The sequence below is a fragment of the Chelon labrosus genome, assembly GCF_963514085.1.
Source record: "Chelon labrosus genome assembly, chromosome: 8".
Lineage (NCBI taxonomy): Eukaryota > Metazoa > Chordata > Actinopteri > Mugiliformes > Mugilidae > Chelon > Chelon labrosus.
In genome coordinates this window covers 13,119,907-13,143,444 of record NC_140358.1, presented here as the reverse complement: position 1 = coordinate 13,143,444, position 23,538 = coordinate 13,119,907, and the positions used below count along the sequence as shown (strand labels likewise).

At 38.3% G+C, this 23,538-nt stretch overlaps 2 protein-coding genes across 2 annotated transcripts; both read left to right on the top strand.

Moving 5' to 3' along the window:
- Nucleotides 1-16,434: 16,434 nt before the first annotated feature.
- LOC311491436 (protocadherin beta-15-like) lies at nucleotides 16,435-19,266 on the top strand (the record flags this gene model as incomplete). Its single annotated transcript, XM_084549364.1, has 1 exon — nucleotides 16,435-19,266. One exon carries the CDS (start codon nucleotides 16,435-16,437, stop codon nucleotides 18,952-18,954), a length of 2,520 nt encoding a protein of 839 aa, XP_084405490.1. The 3' UTR covers nucleotides 18,955-19,266.
- A 916-nt stretch (nucleotides 19,267-20,182) lies between these two features.
- On the top strand, nucleotides 20,183-22,943 carry LOC311491458 (protocadherin gamma-A4-like). The gene has a single exon (XM_084549386.1). The coding sequence runs from the start codon at nucleotides 20,336-20,338 to the stop codon at nucleotides 22,742-22,744; it is 2,409 nt and encodes an 802-aa protein (XP_084405512.1). The 5' UTR covers nucleotides 20,183-20,335; the 3' UTR covers nucleotides 22,745-22,943.
- Nucleotides 22,944-23,538: the final 595 nt, after the last annotated feature.

Genomic DNA, 23,538 nt, shown 5'->3' with positions numbered 1-23,538 from the left:
TGTGCAAGCAAAGCGGCCCTCACATGCTGTCCAGTTGGGAGACAAATGTAAGCCGGTTAAAACACAACATAAATACGTGAATAAATTATGCAATCTTGTCCATTGCACAAGTCTATCTTCACTTGTGCTATATGGAGTGGACTACAGCAGGTAAACAGTAAAGAATAAAGTGAAATGGTCAAAAAAAAAAAAAAAAAGAGGAGATTAAACGAATGCCTTATCAATTGAACTGTGCATGTGTTGGTCTTAGTGGGTGATCTGGCTGCTGATGTTGCTGGCTGCAGTGACTCAGCGGAATCTGTATCATACTGCAGAGGAAAGCAAGAGTGAGTGACTTGGATGAAGATGGTGAGATTCATTTGCACAATAATTTTGGCTTGTGGCAAATAAAAGTAGACAAAAAACAAACAAGTCTACAATTTTACACTGAGGCAATGCAAATATGCAAGCAAGTTAAAGAAAGGGGGTGAGGCAGTAGGTTTGAGAGTGAAATAAGTTAGTTTTGTCCGATCATGATTAAGACACATATCTTATTATCTCACTGATAGTTTTGGCAAAAATGTTGTCTAAGTGCAACTTTGGCCTTGATAGTCAGTATATCATGCAGTTTAATTTCTTTTCTTAATACAGTTATTTTTTGTATCATTTCATTTCTTTTAATGTTCATATTTATTTTCATATTCAAAGTGTACCGTTTTGATTCACCACAACGGACCTGTTTCTACTACTTCTGCAACTTGCTCATCACTGGTGACCTCGACAGATGGAAATGATACCACATTAGATCACGTGGAAAGCTGCACATGACACAGGTTTCAGTCACAAACTGAAGACATTTCCATTAAGAGTAGTGGGGGAAATTAAAAATAAATGTGTCACGACAATAACTGGCTGCATGACACACACGCACGTATATGCAGAGGTCATATGCTCCCAGCCCTGCAGTGGGAGTTGCACATTAGCTTGTGATTCTAATAAACCTGAGCACGATTACATTCAGGCCCGACTTGTGTTTTGTAGTTGCAAAAACAAAAACGGCTCGTCGAAACGCTGAGAGCTTGTGGGGAGTGTGACAGATTGTTGGACTACATGAACCATGATGCAATGCGCGGTGCAAGGCATGGGATGGCGTGTTTGATCGTCGCTTGAGAAGCTCCAGCGTCTAACAGTTTCAATTTGTCGTGCGTTTACGAAGACAGAACTCTCCAGAAACCATTGTAAGCGAGGTGTATGATACAAGACCTTATGGTTTGAAAAGACTACATGTTGGACGCACTGCCTTTTCTTTTCCATCCTATCTGCTGCACCTGTTCTATCTGCAGGAGGGACAAGTAAAAGGCGCCATCTCCTGGTTACAATATCACAGCACATCTGACCACGCCACAATCAGCTGCTTAATCATATCCCGTTTGAACTTTTGCTCAACTGACAATCCAAATCCTGTCATTGGTTTATTCTTGTGCTTTCAAATGATTTTCTCAAGATACTTCTTTTCACTGATGGTTGAATTTAGCTCACAGCTACTATTTATCTGTATTTCCTACTTTCCTTTTTTTCTTTTTCTTTTTTTCCTAAATGGAATAATGTATTGCCATGAAAAAACAGTTTCATCCTCATTCATACATACACCTCATTCTACTATCTTTTAATACATGTTATGTCCACATTCACACAACAACCCATTTGTAAAAAGAAAATATAACAAACAAACAAACTAACAAACAAACTAACAAACAAGCAAATAAATTAAAATAAGTCCAGGGTGTGTAATATTGTGTGGTTATTATACTTTGTGTGTGTTTAATAAAATAGTCTATATAACAACATTTATGTCAGGGAATATACCGGTATGTTATCAACATATAGTCTATGGCTGTCAAGCATAGACAGTATAAAGACTGACGATGGAACAGCTCCTCAAAAGTGAAGCCATAGCACGTAGAGCTCCCCCTGTGACGAGCTGCAGTATAAGTCATAAGCTCCACCTCCTCCATGTTAGTCGACAGGACTTGGGCCAAACTAAAACACTAAAATACATATCAAATGTTTTTGTTTCTTTTAATGATAGTTTCTGTGATTTTATGTAGTTAATATGACACTGGTGCATACCCAAGGGTCCATTTTTATGATACGTTTTGTTTTAGTTATTTGGCTGTAGAAACAGGATGTGACATCATGATGACTACAAATTGCCATTCCAACCGCTGGTGAAGCAGTGAGAGTTGGAAAATACAAATAAATAATATAAAGTACAGTGTAAAATCCAACATTTATTTGTAATTTGGCGGAAATGTGGGCGGGTCATCGACAACGCCACTCCGCGTGACTCCACTCTCCGACCGTACTGCGCAGACTCTGGCTTCAAACGCAAGATGGCGGCGCCATTATCGCAGGGAAACTACCTGGGAAATATAGTCAGTTTGGCCAATGTAAGGAAGAGGGGACGCGTTGTCCAATTTCTAAACAGTCTATGCTATCAAGCAACGAGGACCGTGCGTCATTTTTTACCTGCCCAGTCATCTCTCTTCGACATGTCTCGTCATTCCCACCCTTTCCGCCTGTCTCCTCCCACTTTCCTTATAAGGAAGACGCCAACACTCGACCTGAACATGAGGCAGGTGTTAAAATGGTCCGTCTGCCAACATTTGAAGTGTTGGGAATACTTTAAAGGTGTGTGCAGTTCCCTTCATCCCCAACAAATCTCACTTTATCAATCTGTTAATCTACTGTCTACTGCTTTTAAATTTCATGTTTAATGCGTCTTGTTGTGAGAGACCAGAATTTATTAATGGAGGTGCGTTTCTTCTCTCCCCTCGCGCATTTTAACAGAGGCCTCCTTTTAAACATCTGAATTTTCGTTTCCAGTGTAGGCGACTCGAAGATTGGCGGATAAGACAACTTCTGAGGTGAGTAACACCTTAATTTTCCCAACTGTATTTAATACGTTACAATTGACAACCATGCAATCTTGTATTTTAGGTTAGCCTGTTACGGTTTATTTCGTGGGGCTCTGAGCTTTATTAAACGCCTAGACTGGACGGATCCAGGAATGAATCCAACGACGGGAGATGAAGAACATAATGAGAGGAGGCCAGCTGCAACCTGCCCTACACCTCAAGAAATGGTTTTATTAAGACGAGAAATGGCATAATTTGATCAGAAAGAGGAATGCACTCCCATGTCAGGAATTGATCACAGCTTGGCATAAAGAATTAATAACCACAGCACACCAAACGGGCAACTTGAGTCCGATCTTCAATGCGAGGAAGTGAGAATCTGTCTTTCAAAGTTGTGACAATGGCAAATTGTTTCCAGCATTCAAGGGAGAACTGCTTTAATCTTGTGATATTACTGAATGCCTATGGAGCAGTGACATGTCTGAAGGTAGAGGGCAGAAATGGACCTTGTCTAGATCTATCTACAGCCCTAACATGATCCAAGGTCTGCATATTTGCAGAGGAAACTGTTCAAGAACCTCAAGTTTGAATGTCAGTTATGACCAGTAGTAGATCAAGCTATTCACATGGTGGTGCGCAGGGGAGACGTTTAGAGAAATAAAGGTTCTAGTCGGAGCCCATGCTGCCACACCAGCAAGTTTCAATGAGCTTAACCTGATCACTTATGTTTTGTTATGTCTATAAGCACCTAATTTAATGCATGTTTGACTTAACAGATCATAATAGTGTTTTGTAGCCATTTTGACAATGTCAAATCATTGATAAAGCACATTTAAAACCAGCAAATGTTGACCAAAGTGCTGAACAGAGTAGTCAAGGCATGTAACAATAAATAAAAAATGTTAAACACACAGTCAACATTAAAACAAAGACAAGGAAGAGGAAAAAGGGCTAGATTAAAGTTTTCTTTGCAGAATCATCCCAGTGGTTGTTTATGACTCAACTTCCACCAACTGCAAACTGAATGGATTGTACATATAAGGAAGATACATGTGTGGAAAAATCCACATATTGAGACAAACACAAGCTATGATTTCAAAGGAACTTCATGTTGACTTTAGGGATGAAACTGCTGGGACACTGAGCCTCAAAAATCCTTTTAAGAGGTGAGAGATCATATAAGCAAGACTTTCTCTGCAGTACTCTCTGTACTTTATAGCACTGCAATGATACAGGAGCCCTTCTTGAGTGAAAGGCACATGCTGGCATGCTAGCAGTTTCCACAGCAACGTATAAAGAACCGGCATGAGGAAGATGATTCTGCAGTATGAGGAAACAACCACCAGGGAGTGTGTCCCATGAGGGAGGCAGCGTTATGCTTCTTAGCAGCAGAAACAATGACAATAAAGTGGGTTTAGCTTGTGGCATGTTTCTCTTTGTCATTTTGAATTACAGAGTGTAGATTGATGTTGCAGCATACTGATTTTATTCATTTGAAATGACATCTATAACACAAATTCTGGAAAAAGTGAAGTGGTCTACTTTCAAATGGAACTGTATACATCAAATGCATTTATTCTTTAGATGTTTTCAGTGCCCATCTGTCTGTTTTCCTTGACTAGAGAAGCCAGCAGGAGTAAACGAACATTCTATATTATCAATTCTGAGTATTTAATCAATTCTGTTTTTTTTTTTTTTTTGTAACATAAGACCTTCGTTGGTATTAAATTACTGTTTTAAAAATTAATAAATATGAATATTTGCTCCCAGCAATGAAAGATGGGAATATCCCCTTTTATAAAGGCAAAATGATGATACCAGGAGAAAGAAAATATTGTGTAGATGAAGCAAACGTGTAATGTTAACCGAGAAGTAATCTCCATATAATTCATTAACATATTTGAATATTAAACTTAAATTGGTGGGAAGTGGGACTAATAAACATTAAGCTTCGTCCCTCATGCAAAGAAGTGGAGTCCCCTCCACCTCTTTCCATATGCCCACCCTGTAGCTGTACTGGCCTCTTCTGGTCAGTTCTCCAAGTTTCACAATAGTGTAAAGCAACTGAAAATGAAAACGTTTGGAAAGACAATCCCAATTATTCAGAAGTTAATTTAAAAGTCATGAATTTAAACTCTAAATTAAACTCTTTACCATGGTAACCTGCACGGTAACAAATGTCTGTTAAGTTAAATGTTGGTAACGCTTTATAATACCATGTGCTTATTAACTCGGAACAGTGCATAATAAGCCGTTAACAATGCATAACTAACAGCTTGTTAACGGTTATTCCCCACCACTAACTGTTAACAAGCAGCTTGTAAGCAGCTTATAAGCATATTTTTTAAGAGTTTACAAGCAGCTTGTTAACTGTTAAAAAGCAGCTTGTAAGCGCTGATAAGTTGATTTTAAGTTACTTACAAGCATATTATAGAGTTAACAAGCAGCTTGTTAAGTGTTAAAAAGCAACTTGTAAGCGCTTATAAGCAGCTTTTTAAATACTCACAAGCATATTGTTACCAGTTAACAAGCAGCTTGTTAAGCGTTAAAAAGCAACTTGTAAGTAACTTAAAAACAGCTTATAAGTGCTTACAAGCTGCTTTTTAATGGTTAACAAGCAGATTTACAGAGCCCAGATCTAAAGCGGGGACTACTTCCCATACTTTCACTACCTCAAACATTTATCCCTATATTTCACATGGCTCGTCTCTGAATGTCACTTTCAAAAGTACTGCTCCAACCAGGATTCGAACCCGGGTCTCAGCAGTTACCCAGTGAGCTATATTCAGATGAAATAACTGTGACTCTTTCCTGTAATGACCTTGATACTGTGTATTCCATGTAATATAGTTAACTAACGGCAAGGGTGATGAACCCTATGCAGCGGTTGATATTTGATTCCTGTCCCTGCCTGTTAAAACGCAGCTTGTAAGCGCTAATAAGCTGCTTTTAAGTCACTTACAAGCATATTTTAAAGAGTTAATAAGCAGCTTGTTAAGTGTTAAAAAGCAACTTGTAAGTAACTTAAAAGCAGCTTATAAGCGCTTACAAGCTGCTTTTTAACACTACTTCCTATACTTTCACTACCTCAAACATTTATCCCTATATTTCACATGGCTCGTCTCTGAAAGTCACTTTCAAAAGTATTGCTCCAACTAGGATTTGAACCCAGGTCTCCCACATCTGAGTCTCAGTACTTACAAGTTACAAGCTGCGTTTTAACAGGCAGGGACAGGAATCAAATAATCAGGATCTGCACATTTATTTCTGCGAATCAACAAAGGGGAGCACATGAGTCACACACACGGACAACGGAGTGGTTTCTCTCTCTCCAGCTCAACAGCCTCATAGCTTTTTTTTCCCACACAAAATAATATGAATTTACTCCTGTAACTTTAAATGCAAAAAAAAATGAAATATATTAACACTTCAGTGTCAAATTAACTCACTGGTATTACATCAATATTTAAAAAAAGAAAAATACAGCGTAAAGATAAACTTAAATTAATCTCTCATTTACAATAACTCTTTCTTCATGAACTCATATGTAAACAAACTACCACAAAGCAATTAAAATGCATCGTTCTTATATGCTTATTGTGTGCAATCCATCTCTCTCAAAGTGCATTAAAATACACAAACATACATATGAACAGTGTAACGCACCTGCGAATCAACAAAGGGGAGCACATGAGTCACACACACGGACAACGGAGTGGTTTCTCTCTCTCCTGTAGCGAGTGAAACGATATGCAAATAAGGCAAAATCTCCGCGATTTCAGCACAATTTAGCGTCTTTTTGACCAACCAAAACTTACTGCAAAACTCATATGAATGTCCACAACGAAGTTGTGTTATAGTTTCATGCAGTTTTAAACAAGTTTAATCACTTTTACAGACGCTAGCTTAAAACAATGAGAGAGAGCATCACAACACGTCTTACCAGCTCAATTATTATTATTATTTTTTTTTTATTGCAAAAGGGTGCAAGTACAAATGCAAATATATAGAATAATCTATACCCAATCAAATAACAGTATTCATTTCATCAACATATAACATATAATAAATAAAAAATACACACATACATAAAAATAAAGTAAAATAAATAATAATAAAATAAAAATAATAATAATAACGAAGATATACAAGGGTCACATAGTTATACAATTTTAACTAAAGGAGGGTCATACAGACATTAGATTGTCATAGTATTCAAGACATTAGCTTTTCATGGTATTCAAGAAGCAGTGCATTCTTTCTATCTTTCACCATTTTTAGAGACCTCAGGAGAGATTGAAATTCTATTAAGAATATTTTCAGGTTTGGTTTGGTTTTAAGTAGTCTGTGTTTGTGGATAAAAAACTTGCATAAAAGAATAAAGAAATTGGTCAGAAAGTCAATCGCTTTGTCGTCATGGATGAAATAACAGAAAACATCTCTTTTGGAAAACATATATGACCTACTCAACAAATGAGACAGATGATTTCTCAGATCAACCCAGAAATCAAAAACAACATTACATTCATAAAAAACATGAGAAAGAGATTCTTCCATATCACAAAAGGTACATGTATTATCCATATCCATAAATGTAGATAGTAATGCATTACAAGGGTACGTTTTGTGTAAAATGTTGAAGTGTAATTCTTTAACTTTGTTGGTAAGGCAAAATTTATAAGGTAATAACCATGCCTTCTTCCAGTCAATATCATTAATTGATTTATTCCAGAAAAATTTCCCTCTAGGAGAGCATTTCTTTTTAGCATGGAAAGCGTTACGAATAAAGTTATTATTACATTTTTTATCAAGGAGAGGGCAACTATCAATGGCTAGAGTAGGGTTTACACTGACATTTGAGCTGTATGACAAGTGATATTTCATTAACTGAATGATACCAGTAGGGATTGCATTGCACACTAGATTAAATTCTTTAGATCTTATAGGAAACTGGTAGGTAACAAGAAATTTCTCATAAGAAAGGGGGTTTCCATTCTTGTCAAATAAGACTATAATGAAAGAAATACCTTTTGCGAACCAAGAAGGAAGAAAAATAGATTTGTTCTTTACTGTAATGTCTTGGTTGTTCCATAGAAGAGCTTTATGAGGAGAAAAGTTATGAACGTAAAGTAGTTTCCAGGCTAAGAGGGCTTGTTTGTGGAAATTAGATAGTTTAAGAGGAAGTTTGGGAGGAGAATAGTTACACATTAATAGATATTGTAGGCCACCACACTTTTTAAAAATATTACACGGAATAAAGAACCACAAGGAATCTTCGCCTTCAAGCAAACATCTTCTTAACCAGTTAATCTTAAAAGTATTATTGATGTCAAAGAAGTCAATAACTTCCAGGCCACCTTCTGATCTGTTGTTGGATAAAACTGACTTTTTCAGCTTATGCTGTTTGTTTCGCCATATAAAATTAATAAAGGTGTTGTCAATACTTTTACAAGTTGTGTCTGAAGCGTATAAAGATAAAGTTGGATACATCAAACGAGAGAGGCCCTCTGCCTTTGAAAGAAGAACTCTACCGATGATAGAAAGGTCTCTTTGAAGCCAGTTGTTAAAAATGTTTTTAGTAATTTTCAGTCTAGGGAGGAAATTGAGATCTTGCCGTGTGATTGAGTTTTTACAGATGTGCACTCCTAAGTATTTAACACTATCTTTTACAGGGATACCATTAACTACTTTGTCGTTAGAGTTGTGAAGACATAGAATTTCGCATTTATTTACATTTAGAAAAAGACCTGAAGCTTGAGAAAATGACTGAATGGAATTAAGGGCAACAGGGATTTGACCCTTGTCTTTTAAAAAAAGCGTAGTGTCGTCAGCAAGTTGTGATATCTTAATTTCTCTATTGAAGATAGATATGCCTTGCATAAGTGGGTTATTAAGGACATCAATAGATAAGAGTTCTACTACCAGAATGAATAGAAAAGGAGAGATGGGGCAGCCCTGTCGAACGCCTCTGTGAATACTAAATCTTTTTGAAGTGTTACGATTTATGATAATTGAACTATTAATGTCCTTGTATAACATTTTGATAGCAGAAATAAAGTTACAACCAAAGCCAAATCTCTCCAGAGAACTAAATAGAAATTTGTGTTCTATAGTGTCGAAGGCCTTGCAAAAGTCTAGGAACAGAATAATAGCATCTGAATCAATTGAATCAGCATAGTCAACCAGGTCTAAAACTAGTCTGATATTGCAGCTTATATGGCGACCTTTCATGAAACCAGTTTGAGTTTCGTTGATGAGGTCACTTAAACCTTTTTTGAGTCTGTTGGCATAAATTAAAGCCATTAGTTTGTATTCTACAGTAAGTAAAGTTATAGGACGCCAGTTATCTAAAAGCAGAGGGTCCTTTCCAGGTTTTGGTATTAGGGAAATAACCCCTTGCTTCATGGTAGTCACCATTTCTTCATTACTGAGACATTCTTTAAATAGAATCAAAATAGGTTTTTCTAAAAGGTCCCAAAAGTGCAAATAGAATTCAACAGAAAGACCATCTATGCCTGGTGCTTTACCTTTTTCATAGATTTCAGAGCATCATTTAATTCAGAAACTGAGATCTCTGCATCACACAAGGACTTGAAACTATCTGTAACAACGGGTATATGGTTGTGCACTTGCTGTAGGAAAGCATTGCACCGATCATCATGAAAATCAGATTTATAGAGGTTTTCATAAAAGGTGGATACAAACTCGGAAATTTGTTTTGGGTCTTTACACACGGTGTTATTTATATTTAAGGCAGATAAAGATTTACGATTATAATTTCTTTTTTCAAGAGCAAAGAAGTAGCTAGTATTTTTTTCACCTTCCTCAATCCACTTTGCTCTGGATCTAATGAAGGAGCCTCTGGCCAAATCAGTGTATAACTCATCTAGTTCTAACTGTGTGGATTTTAATGCTATGACTTCTTCATCAGTGTGGTTATCCTTTTTTAAAAGTGTTTCAAGCTTTTGCATAAGTTCAGATTCCTTTAATTGTTTGAGTTTCTTCAACTCTTTACTACGTTTGATAGCAAGACCTCTAACTTTAAATTTGAGAAGTTCCCATTTACTTCCACAAGATGTGGTTACATCCGAATCAAAGCACTCACTCAGACATTCTTTTACAGAGAAGTCGAAGACAGTATCACCTAGAAGTGATGTATTTAGTTTCCAGTAACCGCGACAGCCACTAGACATATTAGAAGTCAATAATTTAAGAGATATTAATTTATGATCAGTTAAGGGTGCATGAAGATGACAAATGTCTTTTACGTGTTGTAAGAGAGGGGGAGAGATAAGAAACAGGTCTATTCTAGATCTAAGAGTTCCAGACCCATTGAACCATGTAAAGTCTTGGGTGTTGTCGTGGAAAAAGCGCCAGGCATCGGTAACAGATAATCTAGTACATAAAAATGAGATTATGTCATTTGTTATAGAGGTACGGGTTAAACGTGGGGGGAATCGATCCATAAAATTGTCAGGGGTCTCATTAAAGTCTCCTGCTAGAATCACCTGAGAGTTTGCATACTTGTTTTGTAATTCTGAAATAATATTGGCAAGATCAGAAAAGAAAACCATATTAGTGCTATTAGAATTATATCCATAAACATTACACAAAATAAAACAAGTATTATCGAGCTTTACAATCAATATCAACCATCTCCCATCTTTGGAAGTAATTGAATCAGTAACATCTCCTCTAAACTTGTGAGGCAAGATCATGACACCAGCAGAGTGGTTTGAGCCATGGTCGAAATATACAGAGCCTCCCCATTGTGACTTCCAAAATTTACAATCAAGGTCACAAGAGTGAGTCTCCTGAAGGAAAATGAAATCTGCTTCTGTACGTTTACAAAATAGAAAAATAGCTTTTCTTTTAGTGATATTTCTTAGACCCCTTACATTTAAGGACACAATGTTAAGAGAGCTGAATTCAAAATTCTGCATACCCACACAAAACTAAGAAGGAAAATACAAAACTGAACAAAAAGACAATAAAGGACAAAAGACACTGGAAACTAGCTAAACTAGCTTGGTAACGGTAAGGAACCTGAACTTGGAGAACTGAACTGCCCCATAAACTGGCAGCAGTAAATATTAAACTCGTTGAACTGATTTGAAAGGTGTTTTGTAGGTTAGGCTAAGTTTTGGATCAACGTAGGTCTAACGTTATGAATATGTTGTGTAGTCTAGCCGATTTAAAGTTGAATCAAAAATGATCTTCATAAATGTCAAGTAACTAGTTAATAAAGATTCAAAATAGCCAGACCTAATGAAGGAGACATTTTAGCAGACAAATCTTATAAACCTTAATCCCTTCTTTACTTCACCTCCTGGCTTTCAATCTTCAAACCTTCGATGTAAGCGAAAGGGCCCCTGAAAGAGGCTTTCTTCCCCTCATCTCTTGCTTTTTTCACCAAAGGCCACAGTTTTTCTCTAGCAGCAGCATCTTCTGGTGTAAGTGCCTCCTTGATGCGAAGACCGTTGTCACGTAGGAATTGTGAGTTTTTCGCCTCCCGCCAGATGACATCTCGGTAGAATCTCATGGTGAACCTCGCAATGGTGGTGCGGGGAGAGCCATCCTTTCTCTTGGCGCCCAAACGGTGCACGACATCCACAGCATTCGACAGCTTGTCACTTATCCCCGGAGCTACTCTTGAAAAAACGTTGATAGCAATATCCCTTATGTTCTCGCCGTTTTCCTCTTTCACCCCATGTAGTTTCAAATTCCACAGTCTACTATGGCGCTGCATCTCACTTATTTTCGTTTTAAGCAGCAGGTTTTCCTTTTGCAGCTTTTCAGCTTCTATATCTATCTTTTGAAACTTTTCACTGTGAATGGTTACCTGGTTTAGCAGGGTTTGTACGGTAGCTGTGAGCGAGTCCATAGCTTTGGCTGTGGCTTGAGATGATTTTTCAATGGCTGAAAGCTTCTCGAGGATGATACGAGTGGAATCTTTTGAGATGTCGTTGTCGATAGCCCTCAATTTAGACGGAGGACTTTTACTGGGCGTTGGAGGAAGAGGTTTGCAGGGAGAGCCGTTATCCTCTGCATCCATTCCGTTGTCTGAGGCGATTAGCTCAGCCATGCCACTTCTTTTCTTCTTTCCCATCTAACTGCGTGAAGCACCAACGAGTCACCAAAAGTCACCTTTTTTAAAAAAAAAAATTAGGTAACTAAAACGAGTTTACATATTAGTTATTGTATTAAGTCCATGAGGTAGTTACAAACCACCAGTTTTCCGGGACAACGTTCAAAAGCCCCCGTTCACAACGACGCCATCTTGCCCCCCCCCGTCTTACCAGCTCAATGGGCTCCTTGCACATAGCCATATGGCACATAGCAACCTGACGTCATATCTGCAACGGGTAAATACGGCTCACCCTTATCCGGTTTGGCGAAATACGGCGGCGGCGTAAACAGCAAACAGCGGAAAATGAGCCTTAAAAAATATAGAGTTTTTTTTCCAGAGGCAACAGAGAAAGTATCATGAATATCATGAACATTGTTGTGTTCCCACATCCCACATCATCTAAATTCAACGGCGTTTTAAGTTACCACGGATTTCCCAGCGATGTTGAACTCAGAAAGCGGTGGCTGGTGAATATTCGTCGTGATAAGTTCATTGTCACACACAACTTGAACTCGAACCTTTTGGAACTGCTGAACTCGGAACTCTGACACAAATTACAAGTGCAGCCCTACATTTACACAATGAGGTTTTTCGTGCTTCTTCATGGATCTGAAGCAGAAAGCCTGTACAGCGACTTCACTTGTGGTCCTGTCTTTGTTTGACACTAATGCCAATCACATTAACACAATAAGAAGTTAGGAACATGCATGTAGGCGTACAGGACACAACATAGACATTTTCCGCCTAACACTAGAAAACAGTACAACACGCATATTCTGTCAGACTGGGATTGTTTATTAGCCTAGCAAGCCTAGCCTAACGTAAGCTAGCGTAAGCCATAAAGTTTGAGATATAGACTTACCTTCATATCCGTGGATGTATGAAGAGGCATACATTTTAAAGCCCTTCTCTGATTTGCTGGTAGGTGATTCGCGGACGGTTCACGCCTCCGCGTCGTCCATTAATTTCTGTTAATGGACACCTCGAAGGGCATTATCCCGCTTATACCATGGTCACTTACGAAAGAAATAAATATTTAATCAATTAATAATACTTTAACGTGTTTTAGAGTTAAAAAACGTGAGCGTTTTTTTATTTTTACAAGTCGAGCGCACTATTTAATATCTCCCGTATGCAGGCGTTGGCCATAGCGACCCGACCGCAGCAGTTGATCAGTGATGGGAAGTGAGATGATGGCTTAACCTTACGTTATGTGATACGAAGTATCATTTCAGAAGGCCAGTGCTACTTGTGTGTGTCCAGAGAATGATGCGAAATTTTGTTTCAAAGAATCAAAGTTCACAGATAGTTTCCTAAATCGTTTTCTTTGTGTTTATCTCGTCCTTGTCATCCTCTAATTCGTTCAATTCCTCCGGTGTCACCTCCTTGTGTCGCTTCCCCTTTTTCTTTTCATATTCTCTTCTGTCTTTTCCTTCTGCTGCATTCCAGTCTTCAAAGTTGTCAAACTCACCAAATAAGTTAAAAGAAATGATAAAATCACTCATGTTTTGTCTGTTTTGCGATGAATAAACTGTGAAATAACGTTGAGTCTCCGTTGCCATGGCTACCATCTAGCGTTTGAGCCAGCGCAATAATTTAGAACTGTCATCAGGCAATTTGACGGAACGTCTTTCCTAGGTGTACATTATCACTTTTTAACCTACACCCTCCAGCCAATCAGAATCGAGTATTCACCCAGACCATGGTATAAGCATTGTTAACGGCTTATTATGCACTGTTCCGAGTTAATAAGCACATGGTATTATAAAGCGTTATCTAAATGTTTAATAATGTTAAGTTTAATGTTTTGTGCTAGGCTTCATGGCAAGGTTTGACGTATGTTAGCTGCTTTTTATCCCGTTTTACAAATGTTAGATAAAATGGAAAATATTCAAGATGATAGACAAGAGTTATTTTTCTTTTTTTCTGTTTAAAGTTAATACAGTTGTGTGGTTCAGTTTTTCAAATAAAGCGAGCAGTATCCTCGAGGAGCCCACAGCAGCTTGATAACACAGTAAACAACAGAAAAACAAACAATCAAAAATGAAATTTTAAATAATGTAATGAAGAACCTGGCGAAATGAAGAAAAAAAAATCTAAACATTCTAATGTTTCAGGTTGTCATTCCAGGCACGAAATTTAAATAACACCAAAAACAGTCGCAGGCTATCAAATCGATATGTTTACTAGATCATCTTATCTCTAGAAGAACTGGTACTGAACACACTTTTAAATGCTTGGGACATATTTGTGTAACCACTGTTAATGTAAGTCTGCTTATTATTCGTAGCTTGATACCTGCGTGATTTTCTCTTATTATCAGTGTTAGTGACTGTCTTTATATTTCTTTTATTCAAATGCAGAAGGAACAGGACATTTCTTTGGTGCAGGATACGGCACCAAAGAAGAGTGGCATAAGTTTTAAGTTTACCTTTATTTTAGTTATTTTCCCAGCCGTTATTAAATAATAAACTGGCACTTTTAACAACCCGTACGTACAGTTTGTTTGGAAATGTATTTGCAAACAAGTTGAGTTTGATAATATAAATAGAAATATAATATGCTGTTGTGCATTTAAAATATAAACCTAAGCCGTATAATTTCTACAGTTTTAGTTTTAGCTTAATATTAACTTGAACTCTACTTTAATTAATTACATGCGGTTGTGTTGTCTTAAACTTGTCTTAAAACCCATTTTTATTCCTTGGCTTTCAACCCAGCAGGAGACCCTGCTCTTGTTTTTTTTTTTTTTTGGTGAAGGTTCTCAGTCATCCAGGTCATGGTATATCCAGCAAAGGTTCAAAAAAGGCAACTGGACTTGTAGAGTTTTTTCTTTTGCCTTTATTGTTTTTAATTGTATGGATTATGTTCTTATTCTTACCTATGTACAGCACTTTGTTTTGGCTGTGCTTGTTTTTAAAGTGCTCCGTAAATGAAATTGAGTTAAGTATTGCATTCCCTCCTTAGAGTTCCATGCTTCTTCAGAATTCTGGCTTCTGGATAATGCTGGTCATACTAGAGGGACGTCTTTCAACTCATCTTTCAGAACTTCAAGTCTGGTGAGTCATTATGCATTAAGTAAAATGAAATGCACATAAATAACTTGCATATTGGAGAAAAAAGAGCACAGGAAGTTGACACATTTAAACATTTCATATTATATGACAACCACTGACTCGTTCTTTAAAACATCTACCTTGAAATTATAAGGTTAATGCATTATTTGTTTGATATCAGTGTAACCTAATGTTGATATTGTTAGATGTGAGGTTGTTGATGCTGAACGCTGAGTATCTCAGACTAGTGCTTGCTGTCGTTTTGGCAAATCATCTGAATGGTGACAGTTATCATTCAGAAATGTGAAAGGAAATGAAGACAGAGTTAAATATTGTAAAAAAAACAAAAACAAAAAAACCCCCGAGAAACATTATTGTTGGATTTCAGTTACAGTTGATATTCAGATATGGACGCATTTCCTATTATGGGAGATTCTGAGTCCCTGGTAAGACAAAATGTTACTGGAGAAATCGTGTTGCATTATTTTGCGCAAAAGCCCGATTTCATGCCACCCTGTTGTCGCTGTCCATGGTGCTGAAAGTACATCCGCCACTTTTTTTTTCCTTTTCTGTTTAATTTTACTACTTCTGTTATACCCGCGACTTCACAACTACTGCTGCCGTTATTACTATTATGAATATGCATAGCGATATGAATTAAATATACGTTCAATGGTGTGTTAAGCATAAATATTATATAAACAATAAAACGAAAAGGCTTCATATCACCTATACTTATATAAATGGATTTTGTGCACACTTTTATCAAGAAGGTATCAATCAAATAAGAGTTTTAGTCAAACGAATTAAAAAACTTTCTGCGAAGAATTTGATTTCATTTCATTCAGATTATAAACGATTTCATTACCTTTTAACAAAATCGCAAAGCTGTTCACAAAGATGGGATGATATTGATATCAGTTAGGGTTGTATTGAATACGGAGAGACTGTAACTTATATATGGGGATGTAATGTCCAGTTGTATACCACACGTAGTCGAACTTTTAAGTTTCATGACATGACAAGTTTGTCCATTGAAACACAACGTCAAAAGTAATCGAACCTGCATTTAGGTGAGGACCAGGCAGATTTACTCTCGAGAAAATTGCTTGCGGATGCAAGTAGCAAAAATAGACTCATGGTGCCGCTGTGGGCTTACGCAAAAGTAGCTCAGACATCTCCACCCACTGTCACTGCTGCATCGTTATCAGTTGGAATTTATCTGGAGAATCCATTAATTCTACGTTTTTCCCGGTGTACGCTGGTGTTGGATTATAGACTACGTTCCTAATAGTTTTCTTCATTTGGGTGGGAATTAATAAAAGTACTGAACGTGTTTTTTTTCGCCAAGATGGGAGACAAAGGATTTTCGGGGCTATGCTCGATCTTCTGCTTTGCTTCGTTTATTGTAACGCTCCGCCTCGTTCATGGAGATCTAGGCTATTCTTTTCCCGAAGAGAAAAAGCGAGAATCTGTTATTGGAAATATAGGTAAAGATCTAGGTCTTGATGTGAGGACCTTATTTTCTCGAAATGCCCGTGTTGATTTTGAGGGGACTCCTCGGCGCTACTGTGACATTAATCTGAATACCGGGGATTTGATCACAGCAGAGAGAATTGACAGAGAAAGCCTTTGTGGAAAGAAACCTTCTTGTGTTGTTAAGGTGGATTTGGTCTTAGAAAACCCTTTAGAGCTTCATCGTGTAAGTCTTCATGTTCAGGACATAAACGACAACTCACCAAAATTCAGGAAAAATTTGATTGAATTGGAAATAAGAGAATCGGCATACACGGGTAACCGTTTCTCTATAGAGAAGGCCCATGATGCAGATATAGGTCAAAATGCTGTTCAAACATACAACCTACAAAAAAACGACAAGTTTATTCTCTCTGTTGATAGTAACAAAGTTGAACTGGTATTGGAGAATACACTTGATCGAGAGACACAGAAGGAGATGAATTTGCTTCTCACGGCTTTTGATGGTGGATCCCCTCAGAGATCAGGTACTGTAGTCATACACGTTACTGTACTGGATGCTAATGATAACGCCCCAGTGTTCAGCCAGGCCGTTTATAAAGCCAGTCTGCCTGAAAACTCTCCTCTAGATACAATAGTCATTAATGTTAGTGCTACTGATGCAGATGAAGGAGTGAATGGAGATGTAACGTATGACTTTGGTCACGTGTCTGATGACGACATAGATGTATTTTCCATTGATCCTAAAACAGGAGAAATTCGAGTAACTGGTGTGATTGACTTTGAAGAAACAAGTTCTTTTGAACTGAGTATTGAAGCCAAAGATGGTTTAGGACTAACTTCTTATGCCAAAGTTATAATAGATGTTACTGATATTAATGATAATGCTCCAGTGATATACCTTAAATCCCTGTCTAACCCCATACCTGAGAATGTGTCACCTGGTACAGAGGTGGGCATCATTAACGTGCAGGACAGAGACTCTGAGAATAACCGACAGGTCCGCTGCACCATCCAGCAAAACGTCCCTTTTAAGTTGGTTCCTTCTATTAAAAATTATTATTCTCTGGTGACCACAGGACAACTGGACCGTGAACTAGTGTCTGATTACAACATTACAATCACTGCCACTGACGAGGGCTCTCCACCACTGTCCTCCTCTAAAACTGTTGAGTTATCTGTAGCTGACATCAATGACAACCCACCTGAGTTTGAGGAACAGTCCTACAGTGCATATGTGAGTGAAAATAACAAACCTGGCTCCACTTTATGTTCCGTTACTGCTCGAGACCCCGACTGGAGACAAAACGGTACAGTCATTTATTCTCTGTTAGCCGGTGAGGTGAACGGTGCCCCGGTGTCCTCCTATCTATCTGTTAACGGAGACACTGGGGTGATCCACGCTGTGAGGTCGTTTGATTATGAACAGTTGAGGAGTTTTAAAGTCCACGTGATGGCCAGAGACAACGGTTCTCCTCCGCTCAGCAGCAACATGTCTGTGAGTGTGTTCATATCGGATGTGAATGACAACTCTCCTCAGATATTGTACCCTGCCCTGGAAGGCAACTCCTTTATGACCGAGCTGGTCCCCAAAGCTGCACACGGAGGCTCTCTGGTGTCCAAAGTAATAGCGGTGGACGCAGACTCTGGACAAAATGCCTGGTTGTCCTATCATATAGTCAAATCCACTGATCCGGAACTTTTCACTATTGGTGTCCACAGTGGAGAGATCAGGACACAGCGGGACATTTCTGAATCTGACAGCATGAAACAGAACCTTATTGTGTCAGTGAAAGATAACGGACAGCCCTCTCTCTCTGCCACCTGTTCCATGTATTTACTTATTTCTGATAACTTGGCTGAGGTGCCAGAACTGAAGGATATATCCTATGATGAGAAGAATTCCAAACTGACCTCTTATCTGATCATTGCTCTGGTGTCTGTGTCCACCTTCTTTCTGACCTTCATCATCATCATCCTGGGTGTGAGGTTTTGTCGCAGGAGAAAGCCCCGACTGTTGTTTGATGGAGCAGTTGCCATCCCCAGCGCTTATCTCCCTCCTAATTACGCAGATGTTGATGGCACAGGAACTTTACGCAGCGCTTACAATTATGACGCCTACCTGACAACAGGTTCAAGAACCAGTGACTTTAAGTTTGTGACTTCTTACAATGACAACACGCTGCCTGCTGACCAGACTCTGAGGAAAAGTCCATCAGACTTTGTAGATCCATTTGAAGAGTCGGAGTCATCTGATGAGGTAGGAAACCTTCAAAGCCCTTTACAGAGCATTTTTGCCTGTTTTAACAACGCATTTAAATATCTGTGTGCTCTCAGCCTGTACTTCAGTCCACAAAACATTCAAGATTACCGGTCTTTGAATGTACTTTTTTAACATATAGGGAAACATTGTAGGATGTGCTTACTTTGAAAAAATTGAGGTTATTGATTTCATTACGTTTGTATCTGTGCAGTACCTTGAGTGTGACTGTTCAGCAAAATGAAATCATTCACTCACGGTGATTTACTCCACGAAGATGGTTACCTGCAGGAAGTTAGGCATTATGAATCATGAATTCATCCACATGTATTCAGAAAACCTATTTTTGTGTGAAGCCATTAAATTTAAGAAGTGTTCTTCACGTTCAGTCGAGTCTTTAGTTTTCCCTCTTTTAAATCTAAACAAATTTCGGGTTCCCAGTATTTGTAACAGATTGTCATTTATTGGAATAATATAAAAATAGCTTCTGTTTTTGATTCAGTCAATTGGTTGACGGTTTAATGAGAAATCGATTTTCTTTTTTTTAACAAGTCTCTCTAATGGACTTTGTAGTTTTTGTCTGATTGTAGAAGCAGATGTCAGGAGACTGACAAAGACTCATTGTCTTTGAGGCAAAAGCCTTACCTGTCCATGATACTGAAATACTCTGGAGCTGAGGCGCAATCACAGCGGGGGACTTATTTTGGTCATTGTCTGTGTCGTGTGAATTTTGACATTAAGAACTCCTATGTAATAAAATAATTCATTGTAGTAAGTTATCTGCCTTAGCTCATTTTCTCTACACCGGGAATCTGTGTGCTGTTTTTTTTTTTTTTTTATTATTATTTATTTTTATTTATTTTTTAATATATAAAATAAAATAGCATTAAAAGGATTTATTCGTGTTAGGGTGCTGTGCTGATCGTATATCGTATATGTAGCTTTCTGATTTGCACTCCAGCTTGCAAAGTTTTATCATATTACCCTTTGTAACCGTCTGCACAATAGTTCTCATTTTCATTCAGAGATGCCGCATTTTTTAGAAGACAATAGCAAGTGTAACATGTCTGAGGTTTTTTCGAGTGTCACAGAACAAATGTCATTTATTCCAGCTGTTCTTGGGTGGATAACGCTTACGTCTCACACCAATACAGTTGCAATGCACATCTTATATGCATGTTTTAAGAAAATGTAATTTTTGTAAGGTTCATACAAATCAACATTATCTTCAAGTGATTAGACATATTATTTAAAATGTATTTCTGTTCTGGTGTGATAAAGGGAAGATGCTCATGGTGTCACTGTTGGCTAACAAAAACAAACATTAACCACTCCACCCACTGCTTCGTACATACCCGAAGCAGGTTGTGGAAAGAAACGGCTCAATTTGCGAAATATTAACATCGTGTTAATTACCAAAACGTGTAGTATCGCTTAATATTTTGAACAGTTTTTACTTTTTGTGGCACTTGAAGATTTAACTTCAACAGGCTGAGGACATTTTCTTTCTATCAGGATGGGAAACAAAGGATTTTCGGCGCTGGGCACGTTCTTCTGCTTTGCCTCCTTTATTGTAACGCTGCGCATCGTTCGTGGAGATCTGAGCTATTCATTTCCCGAAGAGATGAAACGAGACTCTGTTATTGGAAATATAGCCAAGGATCTTGGTCTTGATTTGAGGACCTTATCTTCTCGAAAGGCTCGTGCTGATTTTGAGGGGGCTCGAAAGCGCTACTGTGACATTAATCTGAGTACCGGGGATTTGATCACAGCAGAGATAATTGACAGAGAAAGCCTTTGTGCCAATAAACCTTCGTGTGTCTTAAAAGTAGATCTAGTCCTGGAAAATCCTTTGGAGCTTCATCGTGTCAGCCTTCATATTCAAGATGTGAACGACAATTCTCCGCAATTCAACGATCATTTAATTCAAATGGAAATAACAGAGTCTGCGGACAAGGGTAATCGCTTCCCTATTGATGAGGCCCATGACGCAGACATAGGTCAAAATGCTGTTCAAAGATACAGCCTACAGAAGAACGACAACTTTGTTCTCTCCGTTGATAGTAACAAAGTTGAACTCGTACTGGAGAATAAACTTGATCGAGAAATACAAAAAGAGATGAATTTGATTCTCACTGCTTTGGATGGGGGATCCCCTCAGAGATCAGGTACTGTAGTCATACACGTTACTGTACTGGATGCTAATGACAACGCCCCAATGTTCAGCCAGGCCATTTATAAAACCAGTCTGCCTGAAAACTCTCCTCTAGATACAGTAGTGATTAATGTTAGTGCTACTGATGCAGATGAAGGAGTGAATGGAGACATAACATATCAGTTTGTTCATGTATCCGATGATAATATAAATGTATTTTCTATTGATCCTAAATTGGGATTAATCCGAGTTACTGGTGTGGTTGATTTTGAGGAAACGAGTAACTTTGAAATGCGAGTGAAAGCAAAAGATGGCTTAGGACTAACTTCTTATGCCAAAGTAATAATAGATGTTACTGATATTAATGATAATGCTCCAGTGATATATCTAAAGTCTCTGTCTAACCCCATACCTGAGAACGTGTCACCTGGTACAGAGGTGGGCATCATTAACGTACAGGATGCAGATTCTGGTGACAACCAAAAGGTCCGCTGCTCCATCCTGCAAAACGTCCCTTTTAAATTGGTTCCTTCTATTAAAAACTATTATTCTCTGGTGACCACAGGACAAATGGACCGTGAACTCGTGTCTGATTACAACATTACAATCACTGCCACTGACGAGGGCTCTCCACCTCTGTCCTCCTCTAAAACTGTTGAGTTATCTGTAGCTGACATCAATGACAACCCACCTGTGTTTGAGGAACAGTCCTACAGTGCATATGTGAGTGAAAATAACAAACCTGGCTCCACTTTATGTTCCGTTACTGCTCGAGACCCCGACTGGAGACAAAATGGTACAGTCATTTATTCTCTGTTAGCTGGTGAGGTGAATGGTGCCCCGGTGTCCTCCTATCTATCTATTAATGGAGACACAGGGATGATCCATGCTGTGAGATCGTTTGATTATGAACAGTTCAAGAGTTACAAAGTCCACGTGATGGCCAGAGACAACGGTTCTCCTCCGCTCAGTAGCAACGTGACTGTGAGTGTGTTTATATCGGATGTGAATGACAACTCTCCTCAGATACTGTACCCTGCCCCGGAGGGCAACTCCTTCATGACAGAACTGGTCCCCAAAGCTGCACACGGAGGCTCTCTGGTGTCCAAAGTGATAGCGGTGGATGCAGACTCTGGACAGAATGCCTGGCTGTCCTATCATATAGTCAAATCTACTGATCCGGGACTTTTCACTATTGGTCTCCACAGTGGAGAGATCAGGACACAGCGGGACATTTCTGAAACTGACAGCATGAAACAGAACCTTATTGTGGCAGTGAAAGATAACGGACAGCCCTCTCTCTCTGCCACCTGTTCCATGTATTTACTTATTTCTGATAACTTGGCTGAGGTGCCAGAACTGAAGGACATTTCTTATGATGAGAAGAATTCCAAACTGACCTCTTATCTGATCATTGCTCTGGTGTCTGTATCCACCTTTTTCCTGACCTTCATCATCATCATCCTGGGTGTGAGGTTTTGTCGCAGGAGAAAGCCCAGACTGTTGTTTGATGGAGCAGTTGCCATCCCCAGTGCTTATCTCCCTCCTAATTACGCAGATGTTGATGGCACAGGAACTTTACGCAGCGCTTACAATTATGACGCCTACCTGACAACAGGTTCAAGAACCAGTGACTTTAAGTTTGTGACTTCTTACAATGACAACACGCTGCCTGCTGACCAGACTCTGAGGAAAAGTCCATCAGACTTTGTTGACCCATTTGAAGATATTGAGTCATCTGATGAGGTAGGAAACCTTCGATTTACTTGAGTGCTTTTTGTCTCTACAAATTTAATATTTCTATCTGGCCCTTCTCTCAAATTTTTCAGTGATTGTCATGTTTTGGAGAAAAATTTAGGGTTAGTTTTTGGTTGGTTCCTTCTCAGTTATGTAAATGAGCTCTTTGATTTTATTATGTGGAAATGTGATGCCACTACTTACCTAAATATTATACAACCAGTATCCTCAAGATTCCGTTTGTTAACCAAAATTTGGACTACTTGTAAAAATTTTACTGACACGAACAAAAACTTGGTTGTTTATAATGACTTTTGAGTCAACAAATATTTACACTGGCTTTTAAGCTTTTGCTTTTCCTGTGCTTGAAAGAAACATTTTCTTTTTCAGTTGTACAACTTTGTAATGATTGGTCATATTTCAGAAAGTAACAAAACATGACTTTTGTTTGATTCAGCACAATGGTTGATGGATTATGGTTTAGGTGTCTTTTTTTTGTGTGATCTCTAACAGATTTTATAGATTTGGTTTGATTGCAGTAACAGTCTTTGAGGCTTACACAGTATTCAATGTCTTTGAGCCATCATGTTTTGCTCATCAGCCATGTCATATGAATTTTAGTAATCAAAATTTATATATGTAGAAATTGTGGATTGTAACAACTCGCCTATTTGGTACAGTTCAGTATACAGCACACAAGTACTGTTTTCTCTTACAATAAAACAGTATTAAATGTACTTATTAATGTTAGGTTGCTTTACTTATATGCAGTGTTGTGTTTCTGAGGCTCATGCAGTTTAAACCATTAAGGCCCTCGTGTCTGACTA

What these genes read in the sequence shown, in the direction of transcription:
- LOC311491458 (XM_084549386.1), top strand. Translation starts at nt 20,336, where the DNA reads ATGGGAAACAAAGGATTTTCGGCGCTGGGCACGTTCTTCTGCTTTGCC.